At 41.9% G+C, this 20,436-nt stretch overlaps 1 protein-coding gene across 1 annotated transcript; it reads right to left on the bottom strand.

The window, feature by feature from the left end:
- Window positions 1-14,501: 14,501 nt before the first annotated feature.
- LOC125521238 (probable chromo domain-containing protein LHP1) lies at window positions 14,502-16,055 on the bottom strand. The gene has a single exon (XM_048686300.1). The coding sequence runs from the start codon at window positions 15,866-15,868 to the stop codon at window positions 14,672-14,674; it is 1,197 nt and encodes a 398-aa protein (XP_048542257.1). The 5' UTR covers window positions 15,869-16,055; the 3' UTR covers window positions 14,502-14,671.
- Window positions 16,056-20,436: the final 4,381 nt, after the last annotated feature.

The raw sequence follows: 20,436 nt of genomic DNA on the forward strand, positions 1-20,436 counted from the left end.
TTTGGGTACTAGGCTAGAGTTCAGTACAGCCTTTCATTCGCAGACAGATGGATAAATCGAGAGAGTCAAACAGATTCTGGAGGACATGTTGAGAGCGTGTGCGCTAGATCATGGATCTAGTAGGGATGATAATATACCTTACGCAGAGTTCTCATACAACAACAGTTACCAAACCAGTTTAAAGATGGCCCCTTTTGAAGCTTTGTATGGGAGAAGGAGCCAGACACCGTTGATGTGGGATGAAGTTGGAGACCGTCAGTTGTTTGGACCAAATGTGATCAAGGAGTCAGAAGAGAATGTTAAGTTAATTCGAGATAGACTGAAGGTAGCTCAGTCCAGGCAGAAGAGTTATGCAGACTCAAAAATGCAAGGAGATAGTCTATGAAATAGGAGAAAGAGCATGTCTTCGTGTGTCCCCTCTGCGAGGAGTTAAACGATTTGGAGTTCAGGGAAAGTTAGCCCCGTGATTTGTAGGACCATACCGAGATTTGGAGCGTATGGGAGAAGTGGCCGACAAGTTGGAGTCACCCGAAGGATTGTCAGGAGTTCATGATGTGTTTCACATTTCCCACTTGAAGAAGTGCCATGCAGAGATGGCCAATATTCCCTTGTAAGGACGCTTGACCCTGGAAAGGATAATGATGTTCCACGAAGTGGAGTATGGACTTCATAAGTATAAGTTTTTATCTCGGTGTGTGGGATATCCCACAAGGATGAAGAGATGAATTATTATTGGATATAAAGGAGATATGATGTTGGTATTATGGAACGATTATAACTCCATGATGAGTCTGAGTAATCATGTCCTAGTTGGTGCCAATAGAAGGAAGGAAGACAGTACAATTGGATGGATTTAAGAATACTAGGAAGTTGGATGTTGGAATAACGATCAGTTGCCCCGAGGATGAGGTCAAGGTTTACAAGTGATGAGGTGGGACATAACCCACGGGCCCCAGGACCTGCCAAGAAGCAAGCACACTCTTGCTGAAGGAAAAACCCTGGTAGAAGTTACGATTTTATCGACAGACGATCTTATAGGAGTTTACGAAAACCTGAGAGTTGTGAAGGAACGATAGATGTTTGTTTGGCTTGCAGAATCAATGGATTATCCGAACCTAGTTCGTCGACAAGAGAAATTCTGCAATTCTTGTGAGGATGACCGAGTGTTAGAATTCGAGATTCACTAAACCATATATAGGGTAATGATTTGGGTGCGGGATGGATTGATCACCTTGTTTAAACCTTAGAATGGTATAGCAATTTTTTCCCTTGTACAAGGCAGCTGTGCCAACCGTAGGTTATACGGTGAGGATCAACCCAGACCCATTTCCTGCAGGAGAAACCATAAATTGTTGACCACCATGAGATATCGATAGTTGTTTAGTATTGGTGTCGGACCCGTCAGCTAAGATGACCCTGTCTCGGAATAACCTTACCAAGATGAAAGGACAGAAGAACTGTAGTAAAGGTTATGCCACTATCGGAAGAGCCCAGAGAAGGAATTATTCTGAGAATCTGAGAAGACCGACACTGTCAAGAATAAGGATGAAGGGTATGAGTTTTTGGTGGAACCGTAACAATGCTTTTAAGGGTGGTAGCACCCCAGACCCCTGTGATGATCGATGGATTTTGAGAAGACCCCCAAACCCTAACCTATTTCTTTCTAGCCTCTCCGAATCTCGAGGACGAGATCCATTTTAAGGGTGGTACGTTTGTAACATCCCAAAATTCTAAATTTTGTAATGTTATAATAAATAGATAGATTTGATTGTTTGTTTGATTGATTGACTGAAAGTGAGTGAATTCGAAACTTTTTGAAAGTTAAATGAGAGGGAATAAAAGGACTTTCCCAAACTTTCATTTTGCATTCGTGATCTCCGTGAATTCAAATTCTTTTCATCACAAAACCCTGGAGAGAAGATGACATGACTTTTTCCATTTATTTAAATGACAAGGGGTGTTGAAAATATTTGAATTTCATTTGAGAATATTTCCAATTCTGAAACTTTATGCAACTCAATGATTTTCACGAGCGAAGATAAAATGGCTTCTTCAAATTATATGAAATATGAGTTGGGAGTTTCAAAGGATCAATTTCAAAGTCCTTTTGGAATTAATTTTCAATTTGGATTTATTTGAGTTTTATTCAACTTATTTTTCTCCAAAAATTAAATATATGGAAAATAGGGTAACATGATTCCCTACATCAGAAAATTGGAGATAAATAAATTTGAAATCATTTTGGTATTTTTAAAATGATTTTTATTGGATTTTATTAGACCAGTAGCACTCTTTGCATTATTTGAATTTGTGTGTATTTCATTTAATGCTAGAAAAATGTTCATCTTGTAGCAAATCTTTTTCTAAAAAATTTGATATATTATATGCCTATATAATATTTTTATTTATTGTGTTTTATTTATTTTTGTTCGTCTGGAAATCTTTATTAAAAAAACTTCTTTCCTCCGCCGGACCGGGCCGACCCAATTTGCCAGGCCGCGGCCCACCAGCCCAGTGCCCTCGCCCCCGACCTCGGGACGGACTCCCGCGTCCGCACGACGCCGCCATCGCCGTTTTTCCCCCGGAGTCCACCTTCCGCGCCGCCTTGGCTTGCCCCCTCCTCCACGCCTGACGCCTCCCCTCCCCTCCCTATAAAGGGCACCGCCCGGGCCCTCTTCCTTCCCTTTTCTCGCGTCGCCGCCCTCCCGCATCTCGCCGGAGCCGCCGCCTCGCCTGCTCCTGCCGCTGCTCCGCCCGCCGCTGCCTCCCTCCGCTGCCGCCTTGCCCCGCCGTCTGCAGTGCCGCCCGCGACGCGCAGCCCCGTCGCCGGATTCGCAGGAGCCGCGCCGCCTTCGCCGGAGTCGTCGCCGCCAAACCGCCGCGGTCGTCTTCCTCGTCGTCGAAAAAAAAACCGCCCTGGGTTTTTTTTGACAAAAACCGCCTACGGTATAAAACTGTCCCAGTTTCCCCGTTTTTGTTTTATAAAACCGTTTTTTTGTTTAGTTATTCAGAGAACGTTTTCTGTTTAGGTAGTTATAGTGAGCATATTCATTAGTTAGCGTTCGGCAGCGAACATTCGTTAGATAGGTTTTTCTTTTTCTGTTTTAATTTCGGCCAGGGACTCATTTGTGAATATATTTTTACAAATTAGCCCCTGTTTTTCAAACAACCACATCTTTTTACCCGTTTATCCAAACCCAACGAAACCAACGCCCACTTCTTCGTTATGATCTCCTCTATCCAGTAATCCAACCCAAACATGTTTTTGAAATTTTAAAAATTGAATTAGACCAGATTTGAATTCAAACTTTGTTTGATCATAACTTCAGTTTCGTAGCTCCGTTTGAGTTCATTCTTTTTGCAAATCGAAGCTCTTGACCTAAACTTTCTGATAAGGCCAAATTCACGTCATTTTGGTACTATTAGAAACTGTTTTATGTTGCAAGAGTTATTTGCTTGGTTTTGATGTTTTCCGAATTGTTTTCTTCGTTCTTTTCGATCTTTTGAGTGATTGCTTATGTGCGGTTACTATTGCTTGCTTACAATAGATTGACCGGACTGTGACGAGTAGAACTATCAAGAGTTATGAGTGCGAATCATCTTCATCAACATTGCAGGAAAGTTCACACTTTGATCATATCCCTTTTCATACCCAGTTTTTATGCATTAGTTTCAACCCTCAAACATTGCATGAGTAGGATTGATAACATGTGAGTATTGGGAAGTAGTTGATGAGGTAGGAACCTATTGCCCTGCATTAAACCTTGGGAGTTACTATTACGTTATGCTTATATTGCCATGCTATGCTCGTAGACGTGGATTGGGTTTGAGAGTATTCATGACAGATGTGAGATTGTTAATTAATGGTTTGCTTAAGGTGGTAACTTTAACACACATCTGGGTGGATTGAGGCACCTGGGTATTCCAGGATTGCCTATTTTTTTATGGACCGCCACCCAGGCTCAAAGGGATCATGAGATTATTCATACTAGAAACTTCCGTGTCCAGCCACAAGCTACTATGGGCTCTAGCATAGTTGACTAAGTCGTGCGAACTCTTATAGTGGTAGACTAGCAGATGTAGGGGATGTAGGTGGTACGGTCTACCCGATCGTAAGGTGCTAGCACTTCTGAAAGACTATGTCTCGATCATCCGTTTCTCAAACACCATGTAGTGCGAGAAATCCAACGGAGGAGATCGAGTCTTGTGGGGAAAAGTGCGCAAACCTCTGCATAGTGTACAGACTAGTCATGATTAGCTGTGTCCCCGGTTATGGACATCTTGAGTATCTGGTTCTTGGATTATCATGTTGATCTCATCACGTTACTTTAATTAATTTTTTTGGGTTCTAATGATGATACTTAATTGGGATTGAGAATGCTGTCAACCATTCTCAATGTTTAACAACCACCATGATAGTTAAATAAAATTTATTCCTTTGCAGTAGGGAAAAATTGGCTTTACGCAAAAACTATAACCATAGAGCTTCTCCACCAGCCATATATGCACGTAGTGATAGCCATTATTCATCATTGCTCTAGAGTGTGAATTTGCCAGTACATTCAATGTACTGACCCTTTGTGGCTGCAACGTCTCATGTTGCAGGATTATATTACGACGAGTAAGTGATATGTTAGGGTTACGATTTCTACACTCAACTTTGCCGTTGGTGTTGATGGGAACCCACAACCTTGTTGTTCTTCCGCTATGTTTGGATTGAGGTAATAGTATTTACGTTATCTTTATACATGTGATTTACCTCTGTTATAAATCCTCGAGTACTGTGTGTGTCAGCATACCGATCCAGGGATGACACTTAAGCACGGAGACTTGATCCATTCGGGCCGGGTCGCTACACATATTTCGAAAGTGGGATTGAAAGAAATCGTTGTGCGTCAATGGGCCACATAGTTTGTCTAATCAGTTCCTCGTCCTGATTGTTGGAAGCAGGGTCAATCAGGTCACTCACTTTTGATAGCAGATGGCTCCCCCTAGGGGTCACAATCTTCCTAGTGACACAGCTTGGGATCCAGGCATCTTCCCACATATTGATGTTATGTCCGTTACCCACTCGCCAAATACAGCCACGTTTCAGAGTAGTCATACCTGCCATAATGCTCTGCCAGGTGAAAGAAGCACCATGTTTTGGCTTAGACATCAGCAAATCGCCATCACGGTAATACCTGGCCCTCAAAATAGTGGCACACAAGGAGTCGGGATTATCAATAAGATGCCATGCTTGTTTGGTGAGCAAAGCCAGGTTGAAATAGTGGATATCACGGAATCCCATTCCACCTTGGTTTTTTGGTACACACATTTTCCACTAGGCCAACCAATGCAGCCTCCTCTGGTTCTCCTCGTCTCCCCACCAGAAATGCGCTATCGTGTCAATGATTCCTTTACATTTTTTTAGGAATTTTGAAGACCGACATTGCATAGGTAGGTATGGCTTGGGTCACAGCCTTGAGTAGGATCTCCTTCCCCCCAGCGGACAGTAATTTTTCCTTCCAACCACTGATTTTCTTAACAATTTGTTCAATCAAAAATTTAAAGCGGTCTGATTTGTCAGCACCCACGTTGGCTGGTAAACCCAAGTATTTATCATTCATTGCCTCCATCATTACATTCAGCATTGTACACATTTGTTCTATGATCTCAACCGTTGTATTAGGACTAAAGAAAATACTGGACTTTTCCACACTTACCAGCTGTCCCGACGTCGCACAATATAAATCTAATGCTGATTTCAGGGCCGCCGCACTATGTTGATTGGCTTTCATCAAGAAGGGTTTGTAAGTTCATCATTAAACAAAGTGCTAAGTAATTGGAAAGGGTTTGTCATAAATATTGATTGCTTGACTGAAACTCTAGGTTGTGTTATGATAATATGTTTGAATATGATAAAGTCTTGAGTGATTGGGAACATGAATATGACATATGAGTATTATTTGGTATTGCATGAAAACATTAATCCACGAAAAGCAATGGCGATTTTTATTTACACATTTTGATGCTACTTGCTTGTTATCAAATATAGATCATTTCTTTGAATCACTTTTGTCTCGAGTTCAAACCGTGTTACATCATTTGATGAATATTATGTTGGGTAGCATTCAACATAAAAAATTATCTCTGTTTGTCACTTACCTACTCGAGGACGAGTAGGAATTATGCTTGGGGATGTTGATACTTCTCATGTGTATCTATAGTCTTTTATTGTTTAATGATATTATAATACCACTTTTATATTTTTATAGCAATTTATATTATTTTTCTGGACTAAACTATTAATTTAGTACCTAGTGGCAGTTCCTATTTTCTACTCTTTTTTCGCATGAAATCAATATCTACAGAGGTCAAAATCACTTGCCGATTTAATACAATTTTTTTGGGCAACAAGAAACATGGGAAGCTTTGGGAGAGATCGAGATGGGTAGCCAGGGGGCCACATGACAACTCCTACCAAAACCCTCTGCCATATTTCCAGAAGAAAGTTATCGCCGGCGCAAGCTCATATTCCGCGAACATCCCACCCGGAGGCCTGTTCTGGAGCCCTGCTGGAGGGGGAAGCCATTGCCAGAGCCATCTTCATCAACCTTGTTGCCTCCATGATGATGTGTGAGTAGTTCCATTAGGACCTACAGGTCCATAGTAGTAGCTAGAAGGTTCTCTCTCTCTTTTTGGATCTTCCATACCATGTTCACATGAGACTTCTCACATGATCGAGATCAATTCGACATAATCGGTGGTGTGTTTGTTGGGACATGACAAATGCCCATTTATGATTACACTGTTCATTGAAATCAATTGAATATTTTGAGGTTTTGTTGCTGCATAATTAAATATCTATGTATGCTCTCTGATCTATCTGTCTTCTTTGGCCAACTTCAATGGGGTTTTCTTCAGAGGGAGTGGTGCTACATAGTGGGTTCAGTTTTGCCATGCTCTAACCTACTGACAAAATATTGTTGCCACTAAGAATAAAACGACGGGGTTTTGTCATATTGATTGACTTCTTCCTGTCTACATGATTTCATGTTGCTTATTACGGTACTTTGTTTCTTACAAACTTAATACCTTGAGATGCATGATGGGTAGTTGTTATGGGGTGGAGTATTAGTAGTAGATGTAGTTGAATTAATGGTCTACTTATCACAGACGTAACGCCTATATGAGATTATTCCATGAATGATCATAGTCATGAATATTGCAATTTTATCAATTGTCCAACTCTAATTTGTTTACCATGTCTTTGCCTGTTTTTGAAAGAGATACCACTAGTGAACCTATGGCCCCCAGGGTCTATTCTCCATTACTAAGTTTTTCTACATAATTTCTCCTTTTATTTGTCGTGCTATTTTGTTATTATCTACCTCTATCATTTGCGTTTAATCTTGTAACTAGCAAGGCAAGGGGCTTGACAACCCTCTTAAAGCGTTGGATGCAAGTTTGTATTCGTTTGTGTGCATGTGTTGCTGCTAGCTTAAGGCACTCCTACTGGATCAATAACCCTAGTTCTTAACTAAGGGAAATACTTTGATGTTATTCTGCTTCACCCCTTCCTCTTTGGGGAATCTCAAAAAGTCCTACGGGAGTAAGTGTAGGATCGAAAATATGTCTATAGGGGGGTGATTAGACTACTTGACCAAATAAAAATATAACCTTTTCCCAATTTTAGTTGTGGGCGGATTTTAGCAAATCTATCAAGTCAAGTATCACCCTACACATGCAATTCTACGAGTATATCAGCGGAAAGTAAAACATTGCACATGTAAGTACAAGAGGGGTTCAAATATTTGAAACACAATGAAGACACAATAATTTTTGGCGTGGTTTTGATAGGTGGTGCTATCGTACGTCCATGTTGATGGAGACTTCAACCCACGAAGGGTAATGGTTGCGTGAGTCCATGGAGGGGCTCCACCCATGAGGGGTCCATGAAGAAGCAACCTTGTCTATTTCACCATGGCTTCCGTACACGAAGGACTAGCCTCACTCGGGTAGATCTTCATGAAGTAGGCGATCTCCTTGCCCTTACAAACTCCTTGGTTCAACTCCACATGATCTTGGAGGCTCCCAAGTGACACCTAACCAATATAGGAGACACCACTCTCCAAAAGGTAATAGATGTTGTGTTGGTGATGAACTCCTTGCTCGTGTGCTTCAAATGATAGTCTCCTCAACACTCAATCTCTCTCACATAGATCTGGCTTGGGTAGGAGAAGGATTGGAGTGGAAAGCAACTTGAAGAGGCTAGAAATCAAGGTTCAAATGGCAGGAATGGAATCTCTTGATCTCAACACATGAGTAGGTGGTTCTCTCTCAGAAAATGAATGGTGGAAGTCATGTTTCGTTCCGATGGCTCTCTTAGAGAGTAAGTGGTGGTGGAGGGGTATAAATAGGCAGCAGAAAAAATCCAAGCATTACAAGCTTTTGACCTGACTTGGTGGCACTGATATGATAATCTCGGTGAGACCAACTAGTGCAAAATACTTGACCATTAGGATTTTTGGTGAGACCGAATATACCAACGCGGTGGGACCGAAGTGCAATGGCTAGGGCAAAGCCATGTTTCGGTAATTCCGATCAATTCGTCTCGATGATTCTAAAATGAAGCGACTTCATTATAGAAGCTTGGCAAGGCCGTCTCGGTGGGACCTAGAACTATTTCAGTCATACCAAATTGTTAGGGTTTTGGTTGTGGCAATAGAAGGATAATCTTGGTGGGTCTAGGGTGGATGATATCGGTGGGACTGAAATGATGAATTAGGGTTTGGACAGATGTGTTTTTGGGAAAGTGATGGAGGGTTTTGGAGCAATATCACTAAGCACTTTGAGCAACAACCTCATCAACAATACCTCATCCCCTTTTAATAGTATTGACTTTCCTAAGGGACTCGAAATGATCTTGGATCACTAAACCAAAAATGTAGAGTCTTGGGGTAGCCAATTCTTGTTCTTGACATTTTGAGGGGTCCACATCCATTTTTTTAAGGTTAGGTCCACATCCATTAGTACTTGCCATGCCAATAATTGATCTTTTCTGAAATCTATCATCAATGTTCTTTAGATCAATGACATATATGTTGTTATTAATTACCAAAACCATCCAGGGATTAGTTGCACTTTCAGTAAGCGACATCCACCGGCTTGACCTTGCCTTCGAATGATGCAAAATAACCGCATCATGATTGTAGTGCCATGGTTAAGCAAGTAGAGCAAGCTTCATATCTCCTTGATCCTTGAACCTGAGCATAAACCAACCATCGTTGCTGGGCAATATCTGAGGAGCGACATTCCCATGGAGCCGCCACACACATCGGAGCTCATTAAAAATTACTCCTAGATTCACCTCAAACTCAACCAGCAGTCGTCCGACCAACAACCACCCGCCGTCTGCGCGATGAGACTCCTCCAAGTCGACTACAGTTGAGGAAGAAGTTGCCATATTGCTACCAATCACTGCCTTGCCCTTGCGATGCAACACTGGGGGCGAAGGGAGAGCCAATGATGCCAAGGAATGATGCAAGTAGAACGTCATTGGCACGAAAATCCCCATGACCACCTTCCATGAACTTTTCCCATTCCCCCAAGCATGAACATTACATCATATACATGTTATTTATCCAGGCATGTATCTGAATCTTCGACACAAGATCTCATGCAGAACATATATTCCCAAAAAGTTAGAATTGGTTGTACACCTTGTAATATGTAACTTTACTAGTGACAAACCACCAGGTGGTCTCCATCGGCGGTGGCCCTTCCTCCTAAAAATTGACATCATCAAGGTCCTCCTTACGGATACCAAACCACTCATCATACTCTCGATATCATCCTTGCCCGCCGCCTACAACAATGGCCACGAAGCTTCATCAATCATGTTAAACCCTAGTTGATCTACTTAGGAGAACTCGAAACCAACCCAGAATGCAAATCTACCAACTCCGAGTAGCGACTCGTACTATCCCTTAGTTAGTCATAGTGATTTCGACGGTGGTACTGATTGTAGACGAGATGGGAAAACTCAATGCTAGCAAAGATAGTCAGAGAACACAAGCCCATGATTTTTTAGGGCAAGAGCTTATACCCCGGTTCCATTTTAAGAAATCATGTGACCATACATTTTGTAGCAAGCAGAGCACGACATGAATACAAAGCTCAACAAAAAAGTTTTAAGAAATCTAAACAAGTTCAACCAGGTAACTAAAAAAGGTAAGTAGAGCCACCCAAAATATAGAGATTGACACCATTGTCCACCCCCCCCCCAAATGGTAGAGCACTCCAAACAAAGGATTGGGCATGATGTAGAACAATAAGCTTCACAACATTGTCCACTAAGTGATGCTTCTTGGCTTTGAGTCTCAATGTCATGCTTGCGGTATCCAGTTCCCATTCCTTAACAGATGTTTTCCTGAAAATCACATATAAGCCATATCAGTAAGAAGAATTAAAGTATAAATCATGCGGGTTCTCCATATAGACCACAAAGTGGTTGCATGGACAACATTTTCAACTTAATGATAAGCATTACTAATCCACCAACATGTGACACAATCAACACTAGCTCTACATCTCATTCCATTAAGCAAAGAAATGTATCTCCAAATCTTAGTAGAAACAACATAACTCAAAAATCAAGTGAATATATGACTCATGCTCATATCAAAAAAAGGCAAGAGAGGCCAGGTACATTTTGTCTCTTGTTGAGATTATCTCTAGTTGAGTAGTTTATTGTTAGCTAGCAACCACAAAAAGATGTGAATTCGAAGGAACAACTAGCTTCCAAACAATAGGAATTTTAACAGAGTTATACCTCTGAAACTAAAAAGAGCATATAAGGAACTAACTAAATAAATCCCTTTAGACTTAGTTTCCAGATTAAAACATCTTTCTCATCAAAGAGGTTAATGGGTTAGGCAACATGAGTTAGGTCAAACCATATATTCAGTAAATTTTAACCAAAATATCTCCTACAAGAGATTTTCCATTGTGATCCATCCCAGATTTCAGCAATAGTAAGGTTATGCTCATTAGAGATCATATAAAGATCCCCAAAATTTGCAGCCAAGCTGACAGAACCAACCATTGATCTTCCTAAAGTTGAACCTTCTTAGCATTCCCAACTTTCCATTGATATCCAATATTGGCATCTTTAGTGTCTCACAAAACTCCTTTCCAAAACGGGGAGATATCATTGTTGGAACAAGCAAAAAGGTTAGGAGATTGGGTTGTGCATTTCTGATAAATGCTCTGTTTCTAGAACTTGTTATTATTTAAACAGTATCTCTTAATCCAAGAGGCTATGAGGCAAATGTTAACTTCAAAGAGATTAGGTATACCCAACCCTCCAAAATATTTCCTCATACATAGCAAATCCCAATTGGCTAGGTGGTACTTATGCTGGCTAGGTCGTACTTATCCCCAAAACAATGAGCCATTTAAGAGTTAATCAAAAAAATACTGATTTGAGAAACTTAATGACACTCATATAGGCAAGAATGTTGACTAGTCAAGACTGGAACAAAGTCAATCAACCACTATGAGCTTCCCTCTCCATTCAACAACTCTTTTAACAATCCTATCTACTACTGGTTGTAGGCCCCCTTCCTATGTTTAGCATGGTAAGGGGAACACCAATATACTCCTACATCACACAGTATCACATGGTTTGAGCAAAAGGTTGAGCCTCAATGTTAATAGGCATCAAATCACATTTACCGAAATTAATCCTCATGCCACACAACTGTTCAAAACATACAAGAATCCATTTGAGGTTTCTAACATAGTCATCTTATTTTTTTAAAAAGCAGGGTATCATCAGCATATTGCATGCTAATGATACCAGTAGGTTGAATTATTTGAAAAAGCCCAAGAATCTGCTCATAGTTGCCTTAATGAGCATTCTAGTGAATACATCAACAACTAAATTTAGTATCAAGGGGAAATAGGGTGACCTTATCTAACACCTCTACAAGATTCACAGAAATCACTAGTAATGCCTACAAAACCATTCCTAAGTAATGTTTTGACAAGATTAACCCACTTATGGCAAGGGGCCCCTTTGAATGATAATAGAGGTAAGAAATATCCTATTAACCATGTCACATGCCCTTTCATAGTCTAATTTAAAGGTGAAACCACATTGCCCAATATGCACCACATCATGAATAACTTCATGAGTAGAGAATACTTTCCATAATATACCTCTTTGGGGCAATAAGTTCTTTCCTAATTTTTCCAAGCCTAAGTGGTAGGACATTTGATGGCTAGGTGGTACTTATCCCCAAAACAATGAGCCATTTGAGAGTTAATCAAAGAAATTGCTCATTTGAGAAACATAATGAAGGAATGCTGGCTAGGCAAGACTAGATCAAATTCAATCTGCCACTGTGAGTTTCCCTCTCCACCCAACAACTCTTTTAACAATCTTATCTACCGCCCTTCCTATGTTTAGCATGTTGAAGGGGAACACCAATATACTCCTACATCACATGGTATCACATGGTTTGAGCACAAGGTTGGGGCTCAATGTTAACATGCCTCAAATCACATTTATGGAAATTAATCCTCATACTAGACAACTATTCAAAACACATAAGAATCCATTTGAGGTTTCTAACATAGTCATCTTATTTTTTTTAAAATCAGAGTATCATGAGCATATTTCATGCTAATGATACCAGTAGGTTGAATTATTTGGTAAAGCCAAAAATCTGCCCATAACAGTTGCCTTAATGAACATTCTAGTGAATACATCAACAACTTAATTATGTCTAAGGGAAACTAGGGTGACCTTGACTAACACCTCAACCTGATTCACAGAAATCACTGGTAGTACCTACAAAACCATTCAAAACAAAAGTTTTGACAAGATAGACCCACTTATGGCAAAAGCCCCCTTTAAATGATAACAGAGATAAGAAATATCCTATTAACTATATCACATGCTCTTCCATAGTCTAATTTAAAAGATGAACCCACATTGCCCAATATGCACCACATCATGAATAACTTCATGAGTAGAGAATACTTACCATAACACACCTTTCCATAATATACATTTGACACCCCCCCCCCTCCTAAAACTACAATTACAAAGAGCAATAGATCTATACTTAGGTGTAGACACTTCATCTGGTTCTTTAAATAGATCTAGTTGTTCTTTATTTCAACTATTAAACATGGCTATAAGGTCATCCCTAATTAAATTCAAGAACTGTTGATAAAAAAGGAAGGGAAGGCCATGGAGCCCAGGGACATGTTGCACAGGAAATAAATACATCATCCCTAATTTCAGATTCAGTAAAATTAAAGACATCACTCCTAATTTCAAATTCATTAAAATCAGCATTCATGACAATTTCACTACAATCCCATAATCAAAAGGTAAATACACATTTAGTTTGGGTCGTAAACCCAAAAACTGATGGGGCACATCTAAGTATTGACATCCAAGTGACTCAATCACATATTATAAAAAAACAAATACTCACATGAATCTCCGTGTAAAATCAATGACATAGGACTTAGATGTCCAAATACTTAGACCTCCCTCAATGAAAAAGTGCTTAGATAAGATGCTAAGCATATTAAATGCCTTAGCAACTCAAGTCCACAAGGCAAAGGTGCTAAGCTTTTGGATGCTAAGCTTCGTGCATTTAATTCGTTATAGACTCAGAATTGTGCTTCCACCTAGGTACACGTCCTTAGCACCGTTTCTTTCTGGAGTCACCATTCTACTCTCTCTTCTTAACTAGCATGCCACATCATATTTTTTGCTTAGTTGGCAATCTTAGCGGCTGTACAAGGAGGAGCATTGGGAGAGGCCCTTTTTTATTTAAATCTACAATAACTTATCAACATGTACTCCAACCATTCCAAAATATAAGGTGCATTTATCTTTTCAAAAGTCAAACACATGCGTGTTTGACCAAGTTTCTAAGAAAAATATATCAACATATACAAGTACCAAATTTGTATCATTTGATCTATTATGAAAAGTATTTTCATATTGTATATATTAGGTATTGCATATTTTTTATATTTCATTCCATAATTTGGTCAAGCATACAAACGTTCAACTTTCCCAAAAATTCACATCATATTCTGGAATGAATGAAGTAATATTAGATAGGATAAATCAAATAATCCATAGATGAGCCCAAATAGATCAACTCCGTATAAACAGTAAATAGAAAAAACATTTTTTCAAAAATCTATTTTTTACACCGAAAATGCTGGAGTTTGCTAGGGAAGTGCAAAATTTCACGACAATCAAGGAGCTCTAGAAAAAAACAGATTCACGTTTCCAAAATGCAATTATTCAAAGATTCTTTGAGAATATTTTTTTGCATAGACCTTCTTGAGTGTCATTTGTCGCTCCTAGCACACTCGAACATCTTCGGTACTGAATATTTTTAGACGACTTTTTTTCTTTTTCTTTCGAATTTGATGTTCGCTGTCAGGTGCAGATGCACTTGGGCGCCAAAACGCCATCCTAGGATAAATCCCTGATTATACAAATATTGAACAAAATATGTCGCAACTAGAAGGGCACACATTCTACTACATTCATCACAACTAGTACATTAACCAGGCTAACCTATATCACTGCAAATTCCACAAGGTTAAAGAATGCTACGGCAACCCAATACCTTCCATGCATCCTTCACGCGGTGGGACTGTAACGCAGGTGCTGCTCGTAGTAGTTTATCAGCACCAACGGGTTTGTAGACTTCAATTCCTTGTCATCCACAAGAACCTCCTGCCCATCAGACCTGAGTGCTCTGAATGTTATGGAAACCTGCTGCACGTCATCTGTCATGGTGGCATGATACCGCACTGGCTTGATGATCTTAGTGATGCAACGGTTAGCACCGCCCTCTCCCTTGGTCCTATCACCCGTTTCTCCTTGTGCGGAATCAGTTTTCTCATTGCCAGGCTTCTCACTTGTGCCATTGACGACTTGCCCTTGCTCCTGCTGCGCCTCATCCTGCTTGAACCTCCTGACAGACCCAAGCTTGCGCTTCTTGGCACCTGTCACCTGGCCAACCTGAGGTGGGGGTCCCTGTACTGAACTATCAACCTTTGACACACCACTCGCAGGCTGATGTTCATCCTGTTGATGAACCACAACAGACGGCAGGCCAACCGAGAGCACATTTGAGCTGCCCTCCTGTGTGGCACCTTGTCCAAGCATTTGCTGAGGAGCCACGTTCACTGATGCATCAGAGCCCGCAACCAAGTTCCTGTTGCTGTTATCAGTACCTCTCCTGCTGCTTGCTCTGGGAGGCAATATCTTGCGCTCCGGGAGAGGACGTTGGGACAGAGACCGAGGATCTGAACGCCGTGGGCGGCCCCTTCTACCCTGAGAAGAAGGGTTGGGACTTACCACCGGAGCAGTGGAGATCTTGCGCTTGCGCTTGCGCTTGCCATAGGACCTTGGTTGCTGCCGCTTCTCAAAGGCTTCAACAAAATCAGAGCAGGCCTTGAGGTTTTCTTCAGGCTCCCATGTGTTGGCGCTCTCCGGCCACCCACGCCATTTGACGAGGTACTGTACCTGGTTCTGGCGGCGGCGGCGGCGGCGGATGGTCTCGATCTCGTAGTATCCCTCCGCCAGCTTGGGCGGCGACCGCTGCTCCTCCGGCTGCTCCTCCGCCGAGGCCTCATCAGCCTCCTCCTCCTCCTCCTGTTCCCACTCATCTTCCTCCTCCTCCGCCTCATCCTCCTCGTGATTCCACTCCTCCTCTTCGTCTCCCTTGACTTCCTCCTCCTCTTCAACCTCCATCACCGCTGCCGCCTCCTCCTCCTCCACTGGATCGACGGATCCGCGCGCCGCCCAGGGATCCTTTTTGCCTCGACCCATCCGCCAAAGATCTGATTCTGCTTCCCCTCGGTATGAGGTGGATCTGCTGGAGGCGGACTCAGGTTGTGGGCTGACCTTTTGTGGATTGGTGGAGGCGGCTCGGGGATTTGGGGCGACACGGGGGAACAGATCTTGGTGCCGGGACCCGGGCAGGCGTTGATGCAGGGGGGCGGCGGCGTTGGTGCCAGGGGAGAGGGGGGGCGAAAGAAAAAGCAAGAAAGAAAGAAACAGGAAAAAACGAAAAAACCAATAGAACGGGCGAAACGCGACACGAAAGGGGCCGGCCTTTATCGTTCGCTGGCATTCGTTCCTGGGCGTTTCAGCGAGTTGCCGCAGTGAGCGTCATATAGCCTATTTGGCGCTGCAGGCGCCCGTTACAGTGCAATCTGCAAACGGGCGCCTGCAGCAGTCCGAGCTGGGCCGGCACGTTCTATGTTTTTCTTTTCTGGAAAGGACCGAATGAAACAGCGCGACCGAGATTCAAAACTCAAGACCACTCCATAGTAGAAAGCAAATCGAAGTAACCACTACGACCGAGATTCTTCTTTCCACCCTTTTTATTCCTTTCTGTTCGCGAAGCTTTCCCTTTTTCTTTTCTTTTTTTCTTTTTTTTCTTTTTCTTAAATGCGTGAGATTTTTTAAAAGAAAATTTCAAATTCGCCGGAGCTTTTTTTTCCAATTCTATTTTTTTACAGTTGGCGAACTCTTTTTCGAATTCCGTGAACATTTTTTGAATTTGATGAAGTTTTGTTCAAATCCAGTGAACTTTTTTCGAACTCGGTGAACTTTTTTTCAAATCTGGTAAATTTTTTTCAAATCCGGTGAACTTTTTCTAAATCCGGTCAATTTTTTTAAATCCAGTCAACTTTTTTCAAAATCGATGAACTTTTGTTTCAAATTTGATGAACTTTTTTTTGAAATTGATGAACCTTTTTGCAAAATCGATGTAAACTTTTTTCAATACACGATCTTTTTTCCAATTAATTCAAAAAAATGAAGTGGTACAATAGATGAATAAAATAGCGCTGCAATCCTGTTATTATGCTTTCGCCTCTTGTACTAACCAACAACGGCAAGTAGCTCGTCTGGCTAGTAGCTCATCTGGAGTATATGTTAACACGATGTGATAAGTTCGAATCATGTAGAGAGCATTATTAATTTCCATTTTTTGGCAAGGTTTTTGCGTTCACTTGTCACCACGGTTAGTGGGCCAGCCCAGCGCGGGGCGCTGCAGGCGCCAGGAGCGCGAACGGGCGCGTGCAGCGTCGTATAGGTGCTCCCATTGGCCGATGGATGATAGAGAGGCGGGGCAGTGTTTTGTTTTAGGATTTTCTTTTAGGGCCTTTTGTTTTAGGCTTTAGCTCGCCCAAAAAACTGGCCCACGAGAGGCCCAATATCTTCTCTTGCAAAACAAAACCAGCAGGCAAAGAGCTCTACCTAATTCTTTCTCAAAAGTGTCGTTTGGGTCCTAATTATTTCAAAATGCATATCTGGGTTCTAAATCTTTCTAAGTTGTTCACGTGAGGTCCTTTTTTCGTCTAACCGCCGCTGACTAGGTCGCGTGGCGCTTTAACCGCCACCACGTCGACTCGAGGACCCACGCGGGAGATTCCTGCGGCTCGCGGTTGGGAATTTAAACAATGTGGCCCCTAGAGTTTATGCTTTCCTCATTCCCCAGTCCCTAGGTCTTCTGCTCGCTCTCTCCCTCTCTCTGGCGTCGCCGCCATGTCCGTCGCCGCTAGCTCGTCTGTCGTGAAGCGTCGCGGGAAGACGGTTGTACAAGCGCCTCTTCCACCTCCGGCATTAGCCCTTTTCTCCCCGCCCATCTCATCATCGGCACTAGCGGGTCTGCTGTCGTTGGTACCATACCCTAACTGCCGCATTCGATCTACAATTCGTCTTGTGTCAAAATCGGAGGCAAATCCTGGCAGGATTTTCTACAAGTGCGCCAATCACCATGTAAAATTTTCTACAAGTGCCCCAATCGGTTTGATGTTTATGTGTTTCTTTTTTGTTGAATTCTGTTACTCAATTTCTGTCAGATTCCACCAAATTCTTTCCAACATTATTACTAGGAAGATGGACCACACAACTATTTTGATTTTTTGGTGAGAGGTGGGTATATCAGTCGTGGATTGAGTAGTTTTGATTCGGCTGGTGTCATTGCAAGTGAAGAAACAGAGGTGCAAGAGGAATGTGCAGGAGCAATGCAGAGCACTGTTGAGACTGTGGTGTATGTAGATGTACTGAAGAAGATGAATGAGCTCATTTTTCTTTGTAAGAGTATTCTTAGTGCACTTGTTGTACTGATTGTAGTAGTGGTGTATGTAGGCTTTAAGAAGTGATGTGGTAGTATGATGTATCCAGTGTTCAATGCTTGTTGATGTATCCAGATCTTGATCATGTACTGTGGTAATGAAATTGAACTAAAATTTTCATTTTGTTTGTTTTTCTGTACTTTGGTAGCATTTTTTACTAGCATTGATAGCACAAATAAATAGTAATATACAAGGTCTTTCTTTTACTAGTAATTGAACTTAAAAGCAGTCTAAAAGATAGATAGATGGGTTTAACATTACAAGGTCTTGAAGTTGTGCAACAAAAGTAGGAAATAACATTACATTTCCATCGTTTGTGTGAAACCCAAAGCCACATCCCAACATCAGGTTTCATTACAAACCATCTTGTTTACTAACCAAAAACAAAACAAAACATCCTACACTACTACTTTCTAGAATATATGTCCAAGTTTGGTTCTATCCAAAATATGTCCAAAATGTGCCACATTTGTAGCTCTTCACTTCTGAGTTCTTGGGGCTTTGTTCTCCTTAGTTTTTTTCACTTTCTTCCTTCTCTTCAAACCTAGTGTAGCAGTAGTATGGCTTCTTGGAGGGGGCAGGGCATCTCTGCAGTTTGCAATGAATTGGCTTTCTGGTAGAGGAGTTGGCACTGTTGTTTGAGATTATTGAGTAGCTATAGCCTACAAACCAAACATGTAGTTAGTATTGTGGGTGAATTTATGAAAGAACAGATGTCATTGCATTTATTAACATTGCATTTGAATAAAAAGAACTCACTTGGTCTTGTAAAATCTCAATCAAAGTAGATGAAGCAAGATCATAAGTCATAGAAGAAGAAATCATACTGGATGTACTTCTGCCCACTTGTGGGCATGCCTTTTTCTGCAAAAAAACAGAAATGTTGTTGAGCATTGCAATTTGAGAAATATGTCAACATTTAAGAGAAATCTCAACATTTAAGGGAAATGCACCTTGCAACTTGGCCTCCTCTTGACTGGTAGTTTAGTTCTTTGTTGTGCTTCTGGAAGCACAACCTGAATTAGTTGTAGGTCTTGTACTGATGCTCATCTTCTGTTGCTGGCACGTGTTCTGTTGTTGCCTCTTCTGCTGATGTCTCATCTTCTGTTGCTGCCTCTTCTGTTGCTGGCTCATGTTCTGTTGCTGCCTCTTCTGCTGCTGGCTCATGTTCTGTTGTTGCCTCTTCTGCTATTGGCTCATGTTCTGCTGCTACCCCTTCTACTGCTCCAGGATCTTGTGTTGTTGTTGGTTGTCCTCTACCTAGTTCAGGGCACTTTCTTTTGTTGTGTCCTGGTTGATTGCACACACTGCAGTGTCCAATAATGCCATGTCTGCTCATCCTAGTTTCATTTGCCTCCTCTAGTGGGTTCTTCTTTCTCTTCTTTGCAGGCCTACAAACTTTCTTCTCATACTTTGGTGGCAGCATTTGAGGCCCATTAGTTTTTGGCCACACTCTAAGATCACTACATGGCACTATGATCTTGCCATAAGGAGCTTCGAAAGCATCAATGTTGTAGCACTTGTTGACAACATCCTCTGGTTTAATTCTTTCCTATCTTAAACATGCAACTCCATGTCTACATGGAATTCCAGAGAGTTGCCAGTGTTGGGGAACATTGCATTGAAAACAAAAAATTTCTACGCACACGCAAGATCTATCCATGGAGATGCATAGCTACGAGAGGGGGGAGCATCTACATACCCTTGTAGATCGCTAAGCGGGAGCTTTTATCAACGTGGTTGATGTAGTCGTACTCTTCGCGATCCGATCACGATCCAATCGATCTAGTGTCGAATGGACGGCACCTCCGAGTTTAGCACACGTGTAGCTCCATGACGTCTCCTCCTTCTTGATCCAGCAAGTGGGATAGGAGAAGTAGATGGGATCACAACCAACACGACGGCGTGGTGGTGATGGTGGTGGTGGAGCACCAACAGCGCTTCGCTAAGCGTCGTCGGGACGAGGCGGTGGAACTACGGAGTAACGGGAGAGAGAGGGGCGCCAAGGGCTTGGTGGGTTCTCTTGGGGCGCCCCTTCCCCTCTATATATAGGTGGAGGGGCGTGGGAAACAACCCCTCCAAGCCCTAGGGCGCAGCTAAGGGGGAGAGGACTTGGACTCCAAGTCCAATCCTATTCCTACTAGGACTCCTTCCTTTTTTGCCTTCTCTAGCCACATGGGCTTTTGAGGACTTGGTGCATGATGTTTTCTTGAACTAAGTCGGTATTTCTCCAAAGAGGAAGGGATGATG

This window comes from Triticum urartu, chromosome 7 (genome assembly GCF_003073215.2).
Source record: "Triticum urartu cultivar G1812 chromosome 7, Tu2.1, whole genome shotgun sequence".
Taxonomy (NCBI): domain Eukaryota; kingdom Viridiplantae; phylum Streptophyta; class Magnoliopsida; order Poales; family Poaceae; genus Triticum; species Triticum urartu.